This window comes from Typopeltis vanoorti, chromosome 10 (genome assembly GCF_054136105.1).
Source record: "Typopeltis vanoorti isolate ZY-2024b chromosome 10, IOZ_Tvanoo_1.0, whole genome shotgun sequence".
Taxonomy (NCBI): Eukaryota; Metazoa; Arthropoda; class Arachnida; order Uropygi; family Thelyphonidae; genus Typopeltis; species Typopeltis vanoorti.
In genome coordinates this window covers 94337975-94362381 of record NC_143558.1, presented here as the reverse complement: position 1 = coordinate 94362381, position 24407 = coordinate 94337975, and the positions used below count along the sequence as shown (strand labels likewise).

Below are 24407 nucleotides of genomic sequence, written 5' to 3'. Positions count from 1 at the left end.
TTCTATCATATGACTTTCGTATTATTTTAGATGTACAATCCATTGATCGATAATTGATTCTTTTCCACTTCCCCCATCTCTTTTTTGGTAAAGAAATCACTGACTTTTGCGCTTTTATTAGCTCGAGATGTAGATTTATGTATTTTCGTAGCAATGTGCTGGGTAATGTCGGACTTTCCGCCATGCTCGACGCTAAACAAGCCATCACAAACCGTACACTCCACTTTATCTGTCTCGTCCAATTAAGTCGATTTTTTTTAAAAACAGAAATTGAGTTTTTAAAGCGTCTGTATAATCACACTTCCGTTTCGGCATGTTCAACAGGGCCACAGGAGAATTGAAAAAACCATACATTTTAACAGCAGCCGTACGGTAATTAATACTCAGCAAGCACCAACTTGTTTCTCTCTGAGCAAGCTTCTGAAATGGCGTGGGCCAAGCGGACCGTTTCGTGCTATTTAAAGCTGAGCCAATATCACGGCACACACCAAAATGTCAATGCACATGCGCACTGTTCTAACGAACTTATCATTGTCGTAGTGTTGCCATCACTCGCCTTGAGAAAATAACAACGCGTCTACAGTTCCGTGTGATGACGGAGAGCGATGTTTGTAATAGAATAGAAATTGTAACTCAACGATTTTGTTATTCAGTCTTGAACTCTAAAATACAGGACAAAAATTCTTTGGGACAAACAAAAAAAAAAAAAAAACGGGACGCATTAGCCAAAAACCGGACGATCCCATATTTTACCTGACGTCTGGGATCCCTACTCAAGAAATATCGCAGACGGTAACGAAATGCAACTATTATGGTAAAGAACTTGCAATGATGTTTCATCCTGATGCTTAGAGGATGATCTGCAGTCGAAACATACATTGAAACGATCCCCAGAATCATATGTATGCGTAAGCATTACTAGTTCTAGAAACTGTCATATTCTAAAAAAGTTGTTGAATCAAACAAAAAAAGGGGAGAGTAAAAAAACTGTGGGATAAGACTTCATAAAATGGTCTCTGAATGTCGTATTGAGTATTTAGAATCATTAAAGTCAATTCAATATTATAGATTTAGCTGTTTACATAAGAATGGAATAAATATTTTCATATTACTAAAAATAAATCCAACTGTTATTCTTATTATAACATATAAGCAAATTATAACATTTAACCAGAATGCATAATACTTTATCCTTTTCGTACTTACTTTTATGGTATAACATGCACCCATTTTTGACTTGGGTTGCCATTCCTGCAATAAAGAATGCAAGTTTATTTTATATATATGTTTCTCCTATAAATATATTTCGTCCGACATAAGGAAAATTCTAAATTAATTCATATTATAGTTTCACGATTTCTAAATATTGTTTACATAAGTCTTATTGAGATTAAGCATAATGATAACAGTATTTAGCCTTTCTCCAAGGAAGCCTAAATATTATCATTGTTTTGAAATGAAAGAAGGTATAAGATGAGTTTATCCCTGACAAGGATCTGTTACAAAAATGCACCGCAAGTGAATAAATGAAAATATGTAAATGTCAGTTTATGATAATAGAAGAGATACCTATTAAAACAAACCGTCCACTTCTCTCGATACACAAAAAAAAAAAAAAAATCAATTTAAGCATTATACAGTATATATTAATTAGGTGGCGATTTACCAAAGAAAGAATTTTTTTCAGTCTGTGAGACAGCAGATGATTGGGCGAATGTCATTTTGCTTGTAAGCGATTGTATGCAAGAAAGCACTTTGCAGACTTTATTTATTTATTTATTTATTTTATTATTTTTTTTTTTGAGCAAATCGAATTTGTGCTGCATTGTACTGTGGACTCTTGGTTGCAGTATCCTTCACAGCATAAATAGGATACTTTTAATAAAAGGCCATTTAATCTTATACAGTTACCAAAAAAAGTTAGTAAAATGTTACTATTTTACATTCGCATCGAGAAGAATTTAATATCCAAAGAAAGGATATCTTTTAAGAATCAAAGAAGCGGGAAAAAAAAAAGCCCATCTTCACTCGAGTACAAGTGTATCGTATTTCGCTGTCCTGTTCCCTTCCGAAAATGTTCTTTATTTTTTTTTCTTACTGTCTGTATTTCTACTTTAAACCTTGAATTCCTAACCTAATCTAATCATTTAATCAGAGGGTGCATGATATGGTTAACATAACTACCCATAAAATCTCATGAGCGGAAATTAACCTTCCATTAGAACAGTGGTTCTTAACCTTTTCGAAGTCACGGAACACTTTTGATTATAAGAAAAATTTGGGGAACACCAAGAGCATTAGGGTCATCATAAAACTAACAATAAAAATATGCATAGACTTGCTTTAAAATATGCATGGACTTACTTTTTATAAAAATTGAACTTATTTTAATGCAATACTTGAGCTTGTCGGCTTTCAGCAATATCAGGTCTAATGTGTGATATAGCTACCCTCATCTCTTTGTCTATATTAGTAAGTCTTTCACGCTTTTTAGTTTTTATATTGGTTAATATTGAGAAACCGAGTTCACACAAATGTGATGTTGAAAACTGTAGCAAAATTTTCAGTGCCCCTGTGGAGAGAGCTGGGTATTCAGCTTGGACAAAAATCCAAAATTCCTAAAGAGTTATTTCAGAGAATTTCATTTTTAGAGTACGATCCATTGACAAGGTAACTAATTTTTCTTCTTGTAACGAAAATTCACAACTCGATGTATTAACTGTGCCAAGTGAATTTCGTATCCAGTCATAATTGTGTGTATTTAAGGAAGGAAAGTAACTTGAAATCTTTTCTTCCAATATTGTTCTGTTATAACGGAAATAATTCCCTCGACATTTTTATTCAGAGTAGCCAATTATTCTCTGAACTCTGTCATGTGACATCTTTCACCTTTGGAACACTTGTAGCCAGTTCGCGGAACAGCAGTGTTCCGGGGAACACCAGTTAAGAACCACTGCATTAGAATCTTATCTGCTAAACCAGTGTTTCTCAAACTTCAGATATCCGCGTACCCTTAAATTTTCATTTTTACCAAGCCCCCTAATTAATTAATTAAAAAATAAATTCATTCATTAATTAAAAATAAATTTAAAATATTAATTAAAATTAAATATCTGTTTTATTTGAATTTATAAAAAAAAATCAGCTAATGCCTTTTTATTCCCGTATACGGGGAGTAGGCGAGGCCATTTAGCCCTATCTAACTTTTGGAGACTGAGTGGGCAGTTCAATCTCCACTGGTACCAAACAGAGATAGATGGCCCAAGGCTATCACTAATTAAGCGGTACTGAGTGAAGAGAGACGGCTCAAATGTGCCGCCATCTCGTGGTCCCTAACCCTAACACAATATATTTAATGTCTGAAATAATGTGGGTTCTACGGTCGATTTTCTTGAGTTTACAGGACGAAAAACCCGAGTTTCCGGGAGAAAAAACCTGCTTGCCCGTGCCAGAGATCGACTAATTCGGGAACCGGTCGAAAAAAGGCTTAGAAAAATTTCCTCTAGTCGCCGACTAGACTCGAAACCAAGTCTTCCTTCGTGCGGCCAAGCGCTGTGGTTGGCAAACGCCACATCCACTGAGCTACACAGGCCACTTTAAATGTTCATGTAAACAACAAATATGATTTATTTTTAAATTTTGGTTCTCTAGAGATGTCAGATGACACACTTTTATCAATTTTATTTGATCCAGATGCAATATCAACGTTACATAAGGAAATTTAAAGAAGCTGCAAACATGCTTAAAATACCAACACAATGCAATAAAAATCAAGGATTAATCCTCCATCAAGTTTGGTCAGCTTTAATAAAAAAATATACCTCAGTCAGACCTCGGACATTATGAACGTGAACAACAGAACGTGGCGTCATCCGGCATTGTTTAAATTTCAGCACTGCTTTGAATCTGCATTCTGATTTTTAATTTTATGAATAGTCAGACGGTTACAACTGTATAGCATGAACTATTACTAATAATTTCTCTTTTCTTTGTGTTTTAAACTTTAAGTTACCTGTTATCCCTGGAGATGTAAGTCAAACGACTTACGAAACTTGTCGGGTCTTTTATTAATTCATTGTGTTTTATATAGCTTATTAAAAAATGTGGTCCAATTATCGGAATATACCATGTGAACTTCTAAACCACAGAAACCTCCACCTTACAATATCAACGTTTTCTTGTTGCTTACAGCTACTTGTATTTGCTATATTGCTCTCTTTTGGGGGTTTTATAAATCCAATCTTTAACCAATGATCCATACGTAAGGATTTGAAAGATAAAAAAAAAAAAAAAAAACACTGTATTTACTCGAATATAGCTCTAACTTTTTTCCCCAAATTAAAGCTAAAAAATCGTGTTGCGAGATACGTGCGGGAATTTTCGGAAACTAAAGTTTTCAGAAAAAAACTGAAAATGGTGCGATTTACCAAGAAGCTCCTACTCGCTATCACTACTTTTGGCATCGAGAACAGTTTCTTTGTGTGCATCGTCAAAGTCATCTTTTTTCCCATTATTTCGAGTAAAAATTACCAGTAATTTACAAAGACTTGAGATACGTAGAGCAGCGAAGAACTGCATATGATTGGTGCGGTATTAACAAAAGATCGCGCGAACCAAAGACAAATTAGCATTTCAACAGTTCAGTTGAAATGCTAATTCCCTTCAATCGAATTCCATAATATCTGAAACACATTCACTATATATTTCTTAGTTTTAACACGTTAACGACGGGGGTGGTGTCAATCAAAACCATATGTTCCACCGGCAACATATGGTTTTGCTTGGTTATACAGCAGTTTCTGATGGAGAGGGGATGTGATTCATTAGTTAGTGCCGTTTTATCCCGGTTGTCTCTAATTGCACTGTTTGTTGAAAAATATAATGACTCCTTTAATCATGCATAGCCGAAAATTGCCACGTACCCCCTAACGACCTTTGAAGTGTGGTACGCGTACCACACTTTGAGAAACACTGTGCTAAACTAATCATCAAAAAGCCGCGTAAAGATCGAATGTGATAGGTAAATATTTGAAGCAATGATGAACCGTCTACAACAGTTGTCTTACGATGCACTGGTATAATTAAGACATAGACTCACTATGGAACACTCATATTATCTCTCATGATACAGATGAGTGAATTGTCTATCTTTCCACTAATGAGCATCCAAATCTGAAAATCCAATAGTATATTATAATGAAAAATCATGAAAAGGTTTCTCTTTTAATTATAGTAATGCCATACCGTACAGCTTCTTCCATTAAGTTTCATTCCTTCTAAGCCATTCGTTACTATTACATGCGATCGAAACTTTAGTTTTTGATCGAAATGAACTCTACCTTAAGATTGAAATGAAAGTTTCGGTAAGAAATACACGTAAAGATCAAAAGAAAACCAATTTTGTTTTTAACAATTTCGATAAGAAATCATATAATAACGGATTAATTTCCTTTAATATTCAGATATTTTCTTTCTATATACATACTTTACATACTTTTTAGTATAAAAACGATGTTGCCAATGGCTCCATCAGTTTTTCCATAATGAACTAATATTTTCACTTTTTTAAACATTTTTGGTTGAGGGTAACATGTATAGTTCTGCTACTCAATCTTTTGAATTGTAAATTATTTTGCACTGCAAATCATACCTACAATTCTATTTCAATTTTTTTAGAGAAAAGATAATAAAGGAAATTTACAATCACTGACAAATAGAAAAATTTTGCAGTGCTACCAATATAAAATTATTAATTTGTTGCTTAGATGATCCCATGCTGAGATAACTGGGGAGCTCTCTTATATATTTCTAGTGCTTTGTTTGTTATAAATTATTGTTATATATATAGTTAGTGTGGAGAGGTACTGAATTTATTCACTGTGTCTCTACAGGTTGCTAAAAACACCTTCAGTGGGTGTGAACGTTGCTGGTATAAAAAGAAGCTATAAATAATTTTAGGGAGGATTTGTTTTCAGGAATGAAATTTACTTGTAGGCAACAGAAATATTTCAGCAAAACTACTCCATGTGAAGCAGATGCATCTCTAAAAGGGCAATTATATATTTTTTTCCCTTCAAAATGCTGTGTCTGCAAAAGTGAATAAAAACTTCTGCAAATTCTTAAATTATCTTCGAGTCTTCGCTGCTCAGAGAGTCGGGAATTTACTATGCATCAACATTATGACAAATTAGCTATGAAACAACAACAGAAAAGTTGCCTATTTCCAACCGAGTTCTCATCATGACAATAAATTAATAAAAACACATTTTCTTTAAAAACTATAACACACATTTTTCAAAATGTGAATTTCAGTGATTGAATGAATTTGCATACACGCATAATTTGCCCAGGTCAACTCCAGTCTGTATGGTTGGAATGGCCTTTGTAAATAATACGTTAATTAAAATTCTTTCATTCGTTTAACTTTTGTCACTGTTGTCATTTCATAGCTAAACTCTCCGCAATACTGTATCAATCCATGTTTAATTCCTGACGCTGTTAAAGTAGGTCACTGAGTTGTTGATTTGACAGCAACAAATAATACTGAAGGAACTCTATAAAGTTAAGTCCCACGTGTATGAGAACCGATTATACGACTTGTATACTTTTTTTGAAAACTTCTGTTCGCTGTTTATCCTGCTTGCAATAGACTTGGTGTCAGGGAAGAGACTAAAAGGAATGTGGTACAAAAAAAAAAACTGTTATTGTTTATATCATAAGAAGTTTGTTAAGCGTTTGTCTCTAAAAACTTTAAAAGTATCGAAGACCGAGAGCGTACACAACCTTCGGCATTGGCAGTGTTTCTTTAATACTGCACTACTTAAAAGATGAAGTCTTCCCAAAGGAGCTGATAAGTTTCCGTTCATTAGTGCAAAATTTTGAGTAGTGCTTTGCTGATGAATTGGTTCTCGTCAAAGACTAGAACGAAGCCTTATGAGGGTGGTAGATGGCGTTGGTGTAGTTGCGGTCAGTTGATGGAGGAGGCAGAGTTGTGGAGCAGGTGCCCTCCCTCGATGAGTCTTTGAACTCCCTGGAGGTGTCTAATAATAATAATGTTACATTCATTCCTCAGTCGGAAAGTTGAATTTTACTTAAATGAAGTCTTGGTGGGGTTTGTAAATAATAAACACTACAGTGATAGGCTTAAGGCTTCAATTGGCATAATAAAACCATTCGACGAAAAAGATAGTAATTATCAGCTGCTGTTTCGTAGAAGAATAGCAAAGAATTTCCAAACTTTTAAAGTTTCTGATGTCTTTAAAAGTTTTGAAATTTTTTCATTTCCAAAAGCAAATCTTATTTGCTATTTGGCTATGAAACAATAACGGATATTTACTATCCTCTCCTAGGGTTTGTTTCGTTACATTCGCCTTGATTAGTTTTATTATTCTGAAAGATTTCCCCTTCACAGACGATATCTGCACAAGTATATGATATGAATGAAAATATCAGTTGGAACTATGGAAAGAAAGATTTTGTTGGTTTTTCACCTGTAAAGCGAGATGCTAGACACTACAGCTTTGCATTTACTCTGATTTCTCTTAATGTTTTTTGAAGTACGAACTGTGTTCTAGTTAAACTGGGGATTCTCTCTCTAGACCTTAAGTTCAAAAGGTATTGCGGCACAAAATTTACTTAACTATGAACTTAAGTAAATTTATTCAAGTTAAAGGCGCTGAGTCATTGGTGAGTTTAATAGCATTCCTATTTTATATAGGAACATTCTGCTTAGCCTCTTTGGCTGAAACACTGTAAGAAAATGTCAAAATTCTCTGTCAAAATATGCAGAAAATTTACTAAAACATTTTATAACTACACTAAAATTCATGTTAAATTGAATATTTTGAACGTTAAAATTCATTTAACATAAAAATTCATGTTAGAAATATTAATGGCATTTTTAGACATATGTCCAACTATCTCCAAATGACATCCTAAAAGCTGCAGTACTATATATATACTATATACAGTAGCGAACACATTGATCTGAACATTCTCCGCTGAATTTTCAAGGTTTTTGGTTTTAGTTCACAATAATTTTGGTTTTAGTTCACTATTTTGGTTGAGTGCTGCGTGTTTTAATTGTCTGTACGATATTTATTAATAATGTTCTGCATTTTTAATAGTGGCAAGTTGACATTCATAGTATTTTATTCATTTTGTGTAGCTATAAAATGGACACATCTCCAAGATAGCATTCAAAAATGTGTACTTTTTCTCAGCACACATCCATGACTCAAAGACAAATTTCCAATGGATGTGATGTTCATTTCGGCACTGTTAATGCGATTTTAAAGAGGTATAGATACCTATTCTCCTGACAGAAAAAGAAAATGTGGCGAAAAAGGGAAAACTACACTTAATCAAGATCGTTTACTATTTAGGAAAAGCAAAATGGTCCAAGATTGTCTGCTGTAGACAGACTTGGCAGCTAGTGGGATTAATGTTTCTGACATGACAATCCGTCGAAAATTGTTGGAAGCAGGGGGGGGGGGAACTAGTGCACAAACCAAAAAAATAAACTGTTGAAGAAGGCTGTGCAGAAAAAAAAGAGACTCCAGTGGGCAAAAGCGTACAAAAAGTGGACTATTGAGAAGTGGAAGAAGGTTATATTCTCAGATGGGAGCCATTTCTTTGTCCAAGGAGAGATAGTACCATATGTTCTCAAATAAGCAGTAGATAAGACGTCTACACCCACCTTCAACAAGCTCCTAAGCACCTAGCTAGAAAGATGTTCTGGAGTTGTTTTACGCATGAAGGTTCACTCAGGATCACTTGTGCCTGTTGATGGCATGATGAAAAGTGACGAATGCATAACAATATTGGAGAAAAGAGTGGTCCTGTAGATCCAGAAAGATAAAGAACTCATCTTCCAAAAGGATCTCGCTCCATTTCACACTTCAATAAAAATGAAAGAGTTCATCAAAAATCACAACATCCAGTTGCTTCAGTGGCCATGTAACCCTCATGACATTAACCAAATGGAAAATTTGTGGGCCATAGTGAAAAAGAGACTTGAAAAATTAAATTGTGTTACAAAAGATAACTTAATATAATCCATTATAAAAGTATGGTTTCGAGACGCAGAAATGAGAAAAATGTGTTCTATGTTGGTAGTGTCTATGCCTAAGCGAATTAATGAACTTATTAGGAACAGAGGAGTACCTGTCAATTATTAGGCAAAGCTGGGGTTTAATTCTTTTACTTATTTTCTTGCAAATTAAAAGTTTTCTTTAGAATGTGAGTGTTCGGAATAATTTGTTCGCTATTGTACTAATGTTGATGTTCCCACTAGACATCGCCCACACATTACTTCTGAATGATTCTTCGTTAAGCTCTCGCACCTACTGATATTTGAACTTTCATTAACCTGATCGTTTTGGCTAACCTTTTAAGGTTTAATAGTTAATTATAGATTCCAAGAAGAAATCTAAATCTTTGGACTTCTGGGCCAAATTGCAGTGGCCAATTAGTCAAATGTAACCGCTATGTAGACAATATCTTGTGTATCGGGGATTCAAAATGTATATCTTCATTACAATCCTTACTTAATAATTTCAGCAATAGATTAAAGTTTACTGTCGAATTTGAACAAACTATTCCATTAATTTCCTTAATCTTACTAACAATACTGAATAATCACACTGAAACAAAAACATTTCATAAACTTCCACACAGTGACAGTCATTTATTTTAACTCACGCCATCATACTCCATTAAAAATTAGTTAGACATTCACAGTTCTTAAATGCACATAGTTTCTATTAATCGTGGAAATTTGAACAGCCTAATTAAACAATTAACGTAAATCTTCATAAACTGTGAATTCCTACAACAGCTGATTAATTATGTTAACTCCTGGACTCTTTTCACTATCGTCTCTATTTTAAGTTAATTCGCGACCTTTGTTCATTATTGCACAGTCTATATCGTGTCCAGGAGCAGACTGTTTTTATAGTCTGTGCCTGCCAGATGTCGTTAATTTGTTGCTATACGAGTATGTACTTCATTTGGCATGGAGAACATGTCTAATATTTTGGCCCTTGATATATATCGCTCGCTTATTAACTTCTTTTTATTATTATTCTGCGTAGTTAGTTTAAAATGCCTTCTTATTTTAAAAGCCTGTTAGATTTTTTTATATACAGTATCATATTAAGTAATCCAGACATACCAAGATTTGTTCTATAGAACAAAAGGACTATTTATTGAACAACTACAGCAGAAGGTAAATATGATCTCTCTATTGCTTCTGCCTTAGTGTCACCACCTCTGGGTCTGCCTCTCTCCCACTGACGAGACCTCAAAGGTCGAAACCGGTCTGGGTAGTGGCCCTTCCCTCAATGCATATACTGTACATGCCCGCAAGGACATGGTGGGAGATACTGAGACAAGGAGCGATGGGAGCTTGGTCCACCTTTGCTCCGAATTGCCAATAGTTGCACCACCTTGCTACAGTCCTGAAGATATTTTCAGGCGCAAACTTTGTTGCTCACACTTGGATAAAGGATTAAACTAAATGTATTATAACTGAAGCAACTATTTTGATCACCAGAGCTAGAAACCTAAATGGTTTGTAAGACGTTCCATGTTTGCTCGTTAGACTAGAGGTGCCTTGTTATCTTAAGGAGTGCTGTTATCCCGGTACGTTTTGTACAATTTAAAGTTTCTTTGTGCACGTTATTTTTTAGCAATTACAGAACCTTTTAGTATCCCTCCCCCCGTTCCCCCAGTTTCATATGTTGTTGCCTTGAGGTAAATATCAAATTGAAAATTATCAAGCTGCTTACTATGTGATAATACATTTTGTGTTTCCAAATGGCATTAGAATTTTGTCATAAAATTAGAAAACTGGCATAATATAATACCGTAAAGTTCTTTTCTAAAAGAAAGTTGTAAAAAAAATGTAATGTACTTCTAGAAATCAAAAAAAAAAAATTCCATAACTATCACTGGTTATTAAAAAAAAGATAACTGAAAACTGCCAGTTAGGTTTGTTGGTGTATTTATTATTATTATGACCTTCCACCTGGCCATGTTAGTCCATCTAGGATGGTATCTGAACTCCATGAATTATAAAATTCGTATTTACACCTGGACAGCACGTCATTAACTAGTACCAAATATTCTCGAAGTCGGTTTTATGTTTCTGCGAGAGAACCGGTGGGTCCGGAAGGAAATAACCTCAGTATAGTTCGGCTTGTTTACATTCATTCATGGTTTATCTTCTCCTTTTTTATTTTCTTACATAATATTATGTATGTTTAAATATGTTATCTTTAATTATTTTCTATTTTCACATATTTATGCACAAACGCACAGCAATACCGACATGTGCAATGTAGCTGCATTAGAGAATTATGAGATATGCATATTAATTACTGATTCTCGGATTTTATTTCATGAATTCAGCTTCTGTAACCCAATGCTGATGACTATTTCACAGCCCTAAAGGTAAAAAATAACTTATTTTTTCATTATTTTTATGTCCTCTGGTAAAGCTTCGTTCAGCCATGTACAAGAAATTCCCGTTCTCAATCGTCTGTTCAGCTGCCTTGATAAACTTCAACGAAATCTCCTTCCTTTATAACATAATGGTGGGAAAGGAGATTTTTGTTGAGGTTTATATTCATTTATATTTGTTATGATCCCACCGTTCATTTGTTGAATATCTGTAAAGGCCCTTTGGATTAATGTTAGCATTTCTGCTTATCTGCAATTCAAATTTTGCTTTACCATCTTGACACCAATTGCACTTTTCTGTTATACTTAACTGCTGAGTTTCACATCTATACCTTATCCATATCTGTTTCTTACAGCTTATTTCTTTAAGAACTTGATTTTTTTATCCAGCTAATACCAGAGTTATTATGAAATTTACTTCTAGAAATAAACAGCCTTAAATTATACGAGATGTGCTTTAGCGTTATTTTGCATTTGTATTAACTTCCACTAAACATTGTCGATTACTAATACTTTTTCTCTTATCTTCAAAGTCAGCTTTTTTTGAAATTCCACTCCGATGCTTTCTAATCACCATTCTTCCACTTAATCTTAATTGTCCTTCCAAGATCAAACGATCACTCTCACAGATAGATTATTCCTAATTACTTTGGCCCATCGCTCATTTTTTTTTAATGTTATATCCAAGCTCCTATCTTTTGTAGTAGGTTCACGTACTGTACATGTTGTTTCAGATAACTGTTATGTAGTCGCTTGAAAAATTTACTATCCAGTTATTATCTTCTATAATAGTTTCCTACCAATAATACTTTTCTTTTCCTGATCTCTTTAAGTAAGAGGTTCATAATTTCGCAGACTCCTCCAATACGATAACATCCGCCTGTCATCAACTGTAATGACTCGATGCCACATTGTCTCCTGTTCTGAATTGGAATCCGATGTATCATTGTTCTCATTGTCTAAATCTTCCCTAAAAAGAAATAACTTCTTTTTTCTTTTTGGCTTCTTCTGACATTATAATTGTCATTATGCTCTTCAATATCAAGAACTTCCCCCCAAAAGCCAAGATTCTGAAATCCCCACAATGTACAGCTTAATTTCTCCAGTTACTAATCTAAACCTCATGTGCATATTCTTTAAGCTTTGTACGTTGGTATTAATACAATTTAATATCGACACCTTCCTACAGTTCTGTGAACATCTCTCTCCTGTTATAGAAACTTGAGTTTTTCATTCCGCAAAGTAGGCACACTTGACAGAAGAACTCAATTTACAGACAAAATGCACAGGCATAACATTGGTTGCTTAGGCCGTAATTCCAAAACAACAGCGACAAACCTTCTTGTTATCACTTGGAATAGCCTACATCCTGTCAGCTGTCTAAAATTTTCTTTCTGTAATTTCCAAATCTTTTAAAATTTTACGCATTTTATGACCTTAATCAGTTCGAGGGATCCATTAGTATTTAAATAGATATCATAGCATCACATTATTTCCGATTATCAACGAACTGATCCCATAAATTAAGTCAATGCTATGTACAACGCAGAGTTTCTCGGAATCTAATTATCTGCCAATACTCTGATCATGAATTTCTTGCTCTCAAAGCTGAGCAATTATGACTGAAACCGACCTTTTGACTCTTGATTTAGCACCTAATATTTAATAATGCCAAAAATCTTCCTATAGTCATGCAAATATTGGTTTTAAATCATTCATTCATTAATTCACACTCCTCAGAATTTACACGCAGCTTTATTTACATCACTTATTTTAGTTCCAGACATTCGAGTAACATTGTCATGATTTGACCTACCATGAAACATTCCTACCTCTCTTACCCCATATTATTGCCGTTGATTTTAATACGCTCACACAAAGGTAAACGTCTCTAAGAATCTGTAATTGGCAAGAGAGCTTACTTATTTAGAACTTCTTCCAAATCAGATTCAAAAAACCAAAAGCAAAATATTTTCACCCGAATATGTAGGACCTCGGTTATCCTAACTTAATTAAAACAAGATAATGTTTTCATTATCTAGGTCGGGGGTCGGCAACCCGCGGGCCGCATGCGGCCCAAACGTGCATTTTTGGCGGCCCATAAAAGGTTGACCATACTTACATGGCATGTGTCCCGTACGTTGAATTATTTAAATAATACATTTTATAATATGAATAATAAATTAAAAATAATTTTATATCTATACTTCTTGATATCGCCGTGCAACTTGGTGCGAATCAACTTTGTGAGTCATCGTGAGTGGGGATAACAAAGGCGACTTCATCTGACGACAACAGAGATTTTGGCGCACGTTAAAGAACGCATTTTCGTTAGAAAATATCCAAATATTTTATCGGTGCTTGCCAAAAAAGTATGGAGACACACATATTGTGATGCATAATATATATTACATTGTTTTTACGTGATAATAATATTTTTCATAAGAAAAATTGATAACTCGAATATTTTTTTCACTTACTATTTTCGCTTAATTAAACACTTGCGGCCCGTTTATTAAAAATAAAAGTTGAATGTGGCACGCGAGTCTGAAAAGGTTGCCGACCCCTGATCTAGGTGTTTGAATTGTTGAGTTTTAAATGAAAAAAAAAAAAAAAAATCAGGATTTCTTCTAAAATTATTTATGATAATGCGTATATAATTTGCTGTCTTAACAACCAAAAATATTCTTAGGATGTTCCTATTGCTAAAGATATCAATCCTGTTGACATTTTCGGTTATTAGGACAGCATAGCGCATACTCATTATCAAAACAAGCGAAAAAAAAAAAAAGACGAAGGACTAACCAGTTAATCGTCTCTGTTTCTTGTTTAGTTTCTTCCTTGTGTTTATGACTGTTCAAGCAGCAGACGTAAGCGTATGTGTAGGTTGACTATGAAATTTGTTGTTGTCCATTTTAAACCACTTACTGTAGTTTTGTCATTTCCAATTCCCCTTCGGTCAGATTCCTTGCACTTTTTTTTTTTCAAGTCTTCATAATTATTATTTTATTTTATTTATTTTTTTATATGATATCATGTAAATTATATATACCCCAGTAAGTTACTTCACTAACTTGAACTAGCAAACAAAAACGAAAGAATTTCTCGACGTTGCTAAAAGCGTATTCTGACAGCGTCACAAGCGCCACGGCAGACGGATACTTGAAGTCAATTAGAGCTAATGCTTGATGAAAACAATACCAGTTTACTGGGAGTTCGAATTAACATAGATTTTTTTTTTTGTGTGTGTGTGTGTGTGTGTGTGTGTGGATGGTTCAGGAAGAGACTTTTAAAAAAATTGCTCCAGAAGGCAGACGAATCTAGGTTTACACTCTTATGTACCAAAGCAAGACTAATGTTTAGACCAAGTTTCTCAAACTTTTCCTACGACGGAACACTTCACAAATCCTGAAATTTTAACGGAACACCTTGGTTAGAGTCGAGTATCATCGGTCTCGTATTCAATGTAAAGCTAAGAGCACACTATCACCGCAGCAGGCTGTATCGCATCGCAAAAATGCGGCAGCGCACACTACAGGCGTGCCGGACCGCATCGCATTGACCTTGCTTGTGACCGCACGTTTCCTAGAATAGATACCTCCGTACTTCACTCGCGCTTGGAGGTATCGACTCAGCCCGCAGTGGCCTTAATAGCACAATCCACACGCAAAGTGAGGAGCGCCTGATTTTCAAACATGTTTGAACTTGTCGCAGCATTTAAAACCATTCAAGGCTCATATTAATTTTGATAATTTTTCACGGAACACTTATTCACCTTCCTCAGAACACAGTTTGGGAAACGCTGGTTGAGACAATCACATGAAGATCTCACTTCTGGTGTACAAAAGGAGGCATAATAATTAGAGACCAAATAGTGAGGATGTTAATATGGCAGGAATTGAACCTGTCGATATTGCATCTCTGAAGATGCAGTAAATGTATTTAAGCAGTCTTTCAAAATTCGTGTGAGCTATGATATGTAAGATTTCAAACATATCACACAAACTCTAAAACTGTGTTGCTTTAATACATTTGACCATCGCGACACATCTGTCGGTGATTTCAATGGCCCAAGTCATCCAGTTTCTCTGGTCACGTTAGTTCTCGTCTTGTAAACTATGTCAAAAATAATATTTATTTTTGACATAGTTTATTTTTGACAAAAATAATATTTATCAAAGCGCATGTTTATCTTTCATTGTTTATATTACGCTTATTCTAGGTGCGTCTAATGCACCAATTAAAACTTAACTTTCAATGTGGAATGTAAAAAAAAAAAAAAAAAAATCAGCTAACGCCTTTTATTCCCATATAGGGAGAAGGTGAGGCCGTTTTAGTCCTATCTAACTTTTTGGAGACTGACTGAGCTAGTTAATTGCATACCAGTTCAATCTCCACTGGTATGCAATTAGAGATAGCTGGCTCAAGGCTATCACTAATTAAGCGGCACGTGGTGAAGAGAGACCGCTCAACAAGTGCCGTCATCTCGTAGTCCCTAACACAATATATTTAATGTCTGAATTAGTGTGGTTTCTACGGTCGATTTTCTTGAGTTTACGGGACAAAAAAAAACGAGTTTCCGGGAGAAAAAAATCCGCTTGCCCCTGCCAGAGATCGACTAACTCGGGAACCGGTTGAAAAAAGGCTTGGAAAAATTTCCTCTAGTCGCCGACGAGATTCCAAACCAAGAAGTCTTCCTTTGTACGGTCAAACGCCACATCCACTGAGCTACACGACCCCCCCCCCCCAAAAAAATAACAAAACTGTTTGCTAATTTAAATGAATAATGTGGTAGTTAATTGAATAAGTTTGCGAATAAAGTTAATACAGTCTTCTGTGCTACTAATAAAATCTATATTATCGGAAAGAGAATGCCTTTAAAGTAATTATAATCTGACCACCATTTATATGAACTGCTGTAGTTATTAATCTATCCCAAGATATTAGTGTACATTGCATATTTCTGTTTAAGTGTGTGTGTGTGTGTGTGTGTGTGTGTGTGTGTGTGTGTGTGTGTGTGTGTGTGTGTGTGTGTGGAAGAACTTGCATCATGCAGTGATACCGAAAGCTATGCTGCTGTAGGTTTGCCTTCCAGGGTTGGAATTGTAGGAGGAACTAGAAATCCCAAATACCCGGTGTAAATATGTTTAATTACCCATAAAATTCCTGGAATTTTTTTCCTGTTAACTTGCTAAAGCCTAGATATAAACAGTGAAATATGTCGCAAGTCACGATTTATCCAAATATTTTTTCGATTAGTTCAGTGCATGCAGATTGATTGTAAGTGGAAGTTTGTTGTCTTTTCTTCTGTAAAATAACTAACATTTTAAATCCTTTTCAGAAATATCTCGGGATTTATAAAATCTGCTGCACCTGAAGCAGATCCTATATAGGGGCCACATCGTTTCAAGGATTCCTCTTTGTTTCCTCTGTGTATAGCGCATGTAATATATGCAGCAAATGAACAGGAAAAAAAACTAAAAAATGCACGAAAAAATTACTATACAGAAATACAGCACTTGAGCTACTATTTTGACAATGGAATACTGTAAGAATGAATTTTTTCGCATTGCAAAAGGTTGTATAATTTATGAACGGCCTTACTTTTTGCATTTCTTGTCAATTGTTATTGGAGTAATCGAATCTAAAGTACTTCAGGATCTGACCGGTTGGCCTGATATGCTGGCTTTTATTAACTTTGTTAGCTGATATGGCTGTGAAGTTATACGTGATTTTTTTTTTCTTATCAGCTGCATCGCTACGATCTTCTCCCTCAGATTTCATACCTTTATCCAGTGTGGCCCATATGCCTTGCTTCAAGCGCAGCAGATTTTATAAAACCAGAGATATTTCTAAAAAAGGATTGGTATCTTTCGGAGATAATAGAAAGCTCGGTTATTTTTGAACTGGTTTGTGAATTTTAATAACATTAGTTCTGTTAGGACAAAATCGACGAGTGGAAATACCACAGAAGAATAGCAGGGATATGTATTTATTATTTATTCATGTTTATGTAACTTCCATCCGAAAGGTTTTAAATCTATTAGCACTATGGGCCAGCTAATTGTTTTTATTATTATTTTACTTTATTTATTTATTATTATTTTTTTTTTTTACGTAATCCGGAAACTGTGCTCTCTAGGAACCAAGCATGGAATTTTGGAATAATGGTCTCACACCGATTAGCAAGGCGTGAAGAATGACTTGTATAAATGTTTTCTAATCGATTTTAATTAAGAAATCCCCTAAGATAATGAATTTTGTTACCTTAACACATTCGCAAATATCCATGCCCACGGCGGAATGGTTGCCTGTTGGTTGGAGAACGGGTCCGCTATCCACTCTGCAGGATGATTCTCAGTTGGAGAAAGTTCTGTGTTAATCACAAGCATCTTTTTAGTACGGTATATGTGACATCAATATATACGATATCATGATATCGATCACCCCTATACTGTCGGTCTCTTTTTCTTCTTTGATTCCACCCATTATTTCTACTTATTTAACAGAAGAAACATCTTCTTTAATCCTATATGTGCATCTTGCCTGCATGTTTGCAATCATATTTCTTCAATTAAAAATTAGACAGGAACTATTTTCAAAGTATTCTTAATTCGAAACCATGAAAAGTGATTATTCAGTTCCATAATTTAGAATTATTGACAAATAGGAAGACATAATGGAAAATCATGTTAATTTCAAAAGATTCTTCTGAGTAAATTTTATATTCGTTTACACTAAATACTGGCCCTTTCAGGGCACCCTCTCCCCCCCCCTCCCAAGCTCAGTCGCGGATTTATCCTCTTTTCAAAAGACCTCGGTTTAAACCGTTATAGGTTTCACATTAAGGTAAGCTGACTGGTCTGACTTTTCGGTGACAGAGGTTTTCTTCCAAATTTCGAGTTTTTCGTTCCTTTTCAAATCAGCTACAGAAAACACACATACCCGGGCATAAACTAATAGAAGTGGAATGATCATAGACAGGACTCGATAAATACGTTCGCCCAGTGGCGAGTAGATTTTGCTAGCTGGCGAGTAGCTTCAGACTTGATAAAATGGAATTTTTGTATTTCTAAAAAAAAAAAAATTCTTAAAAAGTATTTTTTAACTTTTTTTAACTTTATTTAAAAATAAAGTTAAAAAAAGTATTTTTTTTAACTTTATTTTTTAACACGGAAATATGCCTAATATAAGTTTTGAGTCGCGCTATTAACAAAAATTAATCTAACAAATTATATTTTCAAAAAAAAATCAATGTTATTTTTACTGTTCTTTTTATTCTTATTACTTATTACCTTCTTAGTATAGATCTCACACAAAGGAAATGTTCTCCAAACAACGATACAGCATCACTGATATCTTTGTTGATCAATAAGTCAACATTTGTCTCAATAACTCAACCCTTATTGAGACAAATCATTTTAAAAAATGGAGGAAGAGGTCTTGGCCAGTACATTTATTTCTTGCGAGTAGGATTTTGCATAATTTGTCGAGCACTGATCATAGACGCACTGTTCAGTATGTAGACAGAAAGCTCGATTTCGTAGTAGGAAACAAGCTTTTTCACATGGAGGAGAACTTTAAATTCACTTTATATTCAGCTAGAATATCTTCAGTTATTGAAGAATGCTTATTTGAAAGTGATGAACATGAACGTAACGGTTACTTTTCATTTAAATTACAAAAGATGTACGAAAAGTTAGTTTACAGTACTGAAACTTGTATGTGGGTTACTTGTGAAAAAAATGCCTGTAACATAAAGCAAGAGTCATGCCTTAGCACAGTGTTTCTCAACCTGTGGTCCGCAGGCAGACTTAAATTAATAAAATAAATATATTTAGTTTTTAGTTATCCAAACAAATTAAAATTGAATAAGTAAGTAAAAATTATTGAAATCAAATGGAGACTTAATAATAAATAGCGTCAGAATGTTCAAAGGCGGAAGCAATAAAGCTATATTGTTGTTCACTTCACCCCTCTTATTACTCGTTATTCTGGCACTACAATAATTTGTACCAGCAGAATGACGAATAATAAGAGGGGTGAAGTGAACAACAATATACTTTTATTGCTTCCGCCTTCCCTTGCTATTCTGTCAGATTTGAAGTGAACATGTTATCCACATTTCAACCAATTACTTGTTTACTTTTACTTTTACTTTTTCAACCAAGGCTCAGTATACCTTCAGAAGTGCTAAATGATACTTGGACAAAGTGTTTCGTGAGTTAATCCCAGTATTTATATATTTGTATATTTTTCTGAAACCTTTTTTAATAATGGAAAAGTGGCTTAGAACTAGGACTTTGAAAAGAAGAGCAAATGAAACAGGTGATGCTCACCCTAATTGTGATACACGTGTTGTAACAGCGAGTAAATCTGAGACTATTAAATAGAAGAAACAAGCAGTTCAAAGAAAAAATACAGTAGGAAATATAACATTTCATATTTGGAATTCGGGTTTACTTGGTGTGAAGATGCAAGGGAACAGAAACCTCAATATGTTTTGTGTTATCGAACGATTGCATGAAACCTGCGAAACTCCGACATTTAGAAACTAAACATTGTGATGTGAAAAATAAGCAAATTGAAAAAAATAAAAGCCAATTTCAGCAAAGCTTAGCGACATTAAATCATGGGAAAGATGTAGTTTCTGCCATGGGTTCGATTAATAGCAAGGCGCTGGAAGCATCTATCGCTTAAGTTTGCGCATAGCGAAAACAGGGAAACCTCATTCTATCGGGGAAAATTTACCACTTCCAGCTATAAAAGATGTGGTAAAAACTATGTTTGGCAACAAGTTACTAAAAGATGTTGATTTGACTCTTTCAATGACACTGTAGGTCGCAGAATTAATGATATGGCAGGTGACGTAGAATCTCAGTTAATCGAAAGAGTTAAGAAGAGCCTTTATTATGCGTGACAAATAGAACTTTGTCATCCCCAGTGGTGTAGCTAGAGCTTTTGCCGGTCGGGGAGATTCCTGAGTTTGCCGCCCCTCTCAATACACACCAAAAATTCTACAAAAAGTCAAAATGACGTATAGAAAAATAAATTAAAACGCTATCTTTATTTTTGAAGTAAAGCTTTAATTTCAACATGCTAAAATGTTATTTTTCTTGCTTTTCTGTTAGCAGAATCGTCGATGACATTGTCGAAGTCTATTTCATAGTAATGTAGGTAATTCTTAATCAATTTTATTTAGAAAAGCTCCTCTCACAACTAGCAACACTTATAGCAATTGTGAGGAAAATTTGCAGTAGTATTACAATATTTGGAACTGAGTTCTCGAGACTGTATTTTAAAATTAACTGCAAAATTTCAAAAAGGTTCAAAGTGCAGCCTAGGGCGGACCGCCCCCCCCTCTCCCTCCCCTAGCTACGTCTCTGGTCATCCCGAACAACTGGAAAAGAAATATTTCATACTCTCAATAATTACATAATACACAAAGGGATCCAGTAGGAAAAATACATAGACTTCTGTTCGGATGGAGCTCGCACCCTTACAGGCAGGCATAGTTGTGGGTTGTTTCTATGGTCAAGGAAGAAGCTCCGGATATGAATCGGGTATATTGTTTCATACATAGGGAAAGGTTGGCCTCCAAAGGAATGCCACCAGAATTTTAAACTGTGCTATACAACGCTGTAAAGCTAGTTGATTTTTATTAAGGCTCGATTGCCAAATAACAGGTTATTTTCAGTATTCTGCGATGAAATGGATAGTGAATACATACAACTTTTGCTTCATTCTGAAATTCGCCGGATTTCCAGGGACAAAGTACTAGCAAGCTCATTTCAATTAAGGCACGAAGTTTTATTGTTTGTAAATGAACGTGACTCTAATTTTGCATCACTCCTTGTTAACGAAGCATGGTTATCAACACTATCCTATCTTTGAGACTTTTTTCGAAATTAAATGAACTAAATCTCTTCCTTCAGAAAAATTCTTTAACTGTTCTTGATGCCTACGACAAAATAAAGGCATTCGAGGAGAAAAAAAAACTGGTGTTGTGCATTAGTTATGTTAAAGACAGATAATTTGCACCTTTTTCAACATTGGAATTCTTTTTAGTAGAAAATGATCTTTTTGTTGATTCTGAGTTTCTAGAAAGGATTTGTGACCACCTTAAAACTCTGAAACAGAATTTCGAAACATATTTTCTGAATAGCTTTTATAAGAATTTTCTGTGGGTTTGAGATCTATTTCAGGTTTATAGTCACGAGAATGACCTTTCGTTATCGAAAAAAATAACAGTTAATTGAGCTTTCAATTGACAGCGGGCTTAAAATGCAATTCCATGATCTTGGTTTGGCCTCGATTCTGAATCTCGCCTTCAGTGAGAAGTGATTTTTCCCGAATTATCTGAAGAAGCACCGAAAATCGTCATGCAGTTTTCTACAACCTATCCTTGTGAGAAAGGATGTGCATCGCTCCTGCAAATAAAAACAAAATACCGAAATCGTCTTAGTGTGTGTGCCGATCTTCGACTGAAGCCGACCAATATTGAGCCAGATATCCAGCAACTCTGCAAAGGCTGAGAAGCTGAACCATCTCATTAAAAGTAAGTAGTAACATAATTATATCATATTATTTATTTGGACTACAGTTTCCGATTATTCTCGTTACTGGTTTTGGAATTAATCCATTTCCAAAATCGGTGATGAAACGACAGTTCCGCAAACGTCACGGTGAGGCTCAGCTCTGTTGGCGAGGAGGAGGATAGCTGCCTGCATCCCGTTTAGCGAAGTTCCGTATCTCGTATCTCATGGATTGTAGAAACACATCAGAATGTAACGAATACAAGCAGCACACAGGACAGATATAAATAAAACCACCACACGATTAATGAATCTGCCAGATTTACGATGACTACTGTTGTGCCTCTGGATATAATTAAAACCACCATCATAACATCGCATGCATACGGCATACAGTCGCTGGCGGCGAAATGCATCCGACCTTGGACTGTTTATAGATATCGGGAATGACCTCACATTACAGGATGTCTTAAATTTTTTTGCTGGTCGTGGAAAACTCCTCAGGGAAATAGGCGATTCGTATCAGCCGGAAGTGTGTGTGTGTGTGGATGAGGGGGGGCATTAATGGCTTTGGATGTTCTGAGTGAAATTTTTGGGTATATGCAGGGGATAATTTGGACAGAACTAGGAATGTCATCCATGATGGAGTCCATGGATGTCAAGGTCATATTCAGCATTATGATGAATGGAGTAAGATAAGAACAACATTTTTCCCTCGTCTCACAACGCACTTAGCGAATGGAACAGTTTACATGCCGCAGGTCGAATCAAAGAGTGCGTGAAGATAAAAGTTGTTGTGGGGCTAGCTTCATGAGTATCGGCAGATGAATGGGGGATAACATATAAAATATAAAAGTTGCTGTGGGTAGATGAATGGGGATTAAAGATAAACGTCGTTGTGGGCAGACGAATGGTACCTTCATTCGTCTGCCCACAACGTATCATTCGTAAAGGTATCATTCGCTGATATTCCCCATTCATTTTCCCATGGTACCAACGGCGCTAAAAATGTTGTTGTGGGGTGAGCTTAATGAGTGTGATGTAGATGAATGGGAATAACATAAAATATAAAAATTGCTGTGGGCAGATGAATGGGGGGAGCACAGCGCTGACATACCCATTCATTTGTCCACAGCAAATCGGAAACTGACGTTTATTTGTTTAATAAAAATTAAAACTTTGTTCAGTGATGATACACTTTTAATCGTTTACTTCCAACTTAATTATGTTTCCATATGTATTTGTAAATGTTTATCTACATGTAAAATGTTGTATATGTAAATGTTGTAAATGTATATGCAAATATTGGTAATCCCCACATACATTTAAAAAAAATACATAACTTAGTGGTCCGTAGAATTGTTTTGGGCATTTTACTGGTCCTTGGGCTTAGAAAGGTTGAGAAACGCTGCCTTAGCAGAAAGCGAAAACTGAGTCACCAGATATACGTATATACTCATTTTCGGTACCGTAACAAAACCATTTCCCTAACTTTCTGGTAGATTTTTCAGATCGCACCTTGTCAAGGGAAAGCATTAAAATAGTCCCTCGGACTGTTATGGTATAATCACTGAGCAGTCAGTATAACGGCAGTACATCTCTGCCCGTTTCAAACACGTGCATATTATCGATTTTTAAGGTATTGTACAAGTGCTGTGGTTACCATGGTGATGGTAGCCGCGTGGTTTATTGTGTACACGAGCACAGAACATTTGCTTTATCCGAAAGGTACAACACTTCAAGAGAAAACAAAGAGAACGAAAGAAAAAAAAAATCTTATTTTAAGAAGCTTTGTTCATAGTTGTCGTTATGAAACATTAGGTTTGAATTGTTTGCAGCTTTATGAATATCAAAAGTTTTCTTGAATGAGACTGAAAATAAAATCTTCGATCGATGTCCATTTTAACAACTATGTGCAAAAGTCTTAAGACAAAATTGAATTATTAACGTGATTTCGATACCTAACTGATGACTATTGAATAATAGCCTAATATTTAAAAAATGCAAAAAAAAAAAAAAAATGTAAACGGCGTAAAAAATGTGTCTTCGTAATCTTGACGTCTGCCTCGAAATACTGGTAACCTAACAGGGACTATTACTTTTAATATGCAGTCTTTTTAAGATTACAGTCCGGTGTAATAAGTCATTTTACGCATTTATGACTTATGAACAATAGTCACACGCGCAGCGCTTGGTTTTACTAATAGTCGTTCTTGTCTTGAGTATTGAACAGGAATTGATTGGCTTGATTACTGCTCGGAAACACAAGAATCAAATGGATATTTTATCATGAAACAGAAATAGCTGCAAGTAACACGTGCCTGTATCATATCTTAATCGCTTTTATCACACATGTACATTTTTTATCGACGTTTTAACATTCTTCTTTTCCCTGCCTTGGTCACCTAA

The 24407-nt window shown here is 35.0% G+C and overlaps 2 protein-coding genes across 2 annotated transcripts in view; one reads left to right on the top strand and one right to left on the bottom strand.

Moving 5' to 3' along the window:
• Positions 1-24407, top strand: part of Sec23 (transport protein Sec23) — a 410761-nt gene that overhangs the window by 13905 nt on the left and 372449 nt on the right. The gene's annotated exons all lie outside the window — the stretch shown is intronic.
• The window catches only part of LOC150102603 (uncharacterized), a 98627-nt gene that overhangs the window by 74055 nt on the left and 165 nt on the right, over positions 1-24407 (bottom strand). The window contains exon 2 of the mRNA XM_090398786.1: positions 1207-1251. Coding sequence (XP_090254912.1) covers positions 1207-1251 — 45 coding nt within the window. The remainder of the gene's footprint in view (positions 1-1206; positions 1252-24407) is intronic.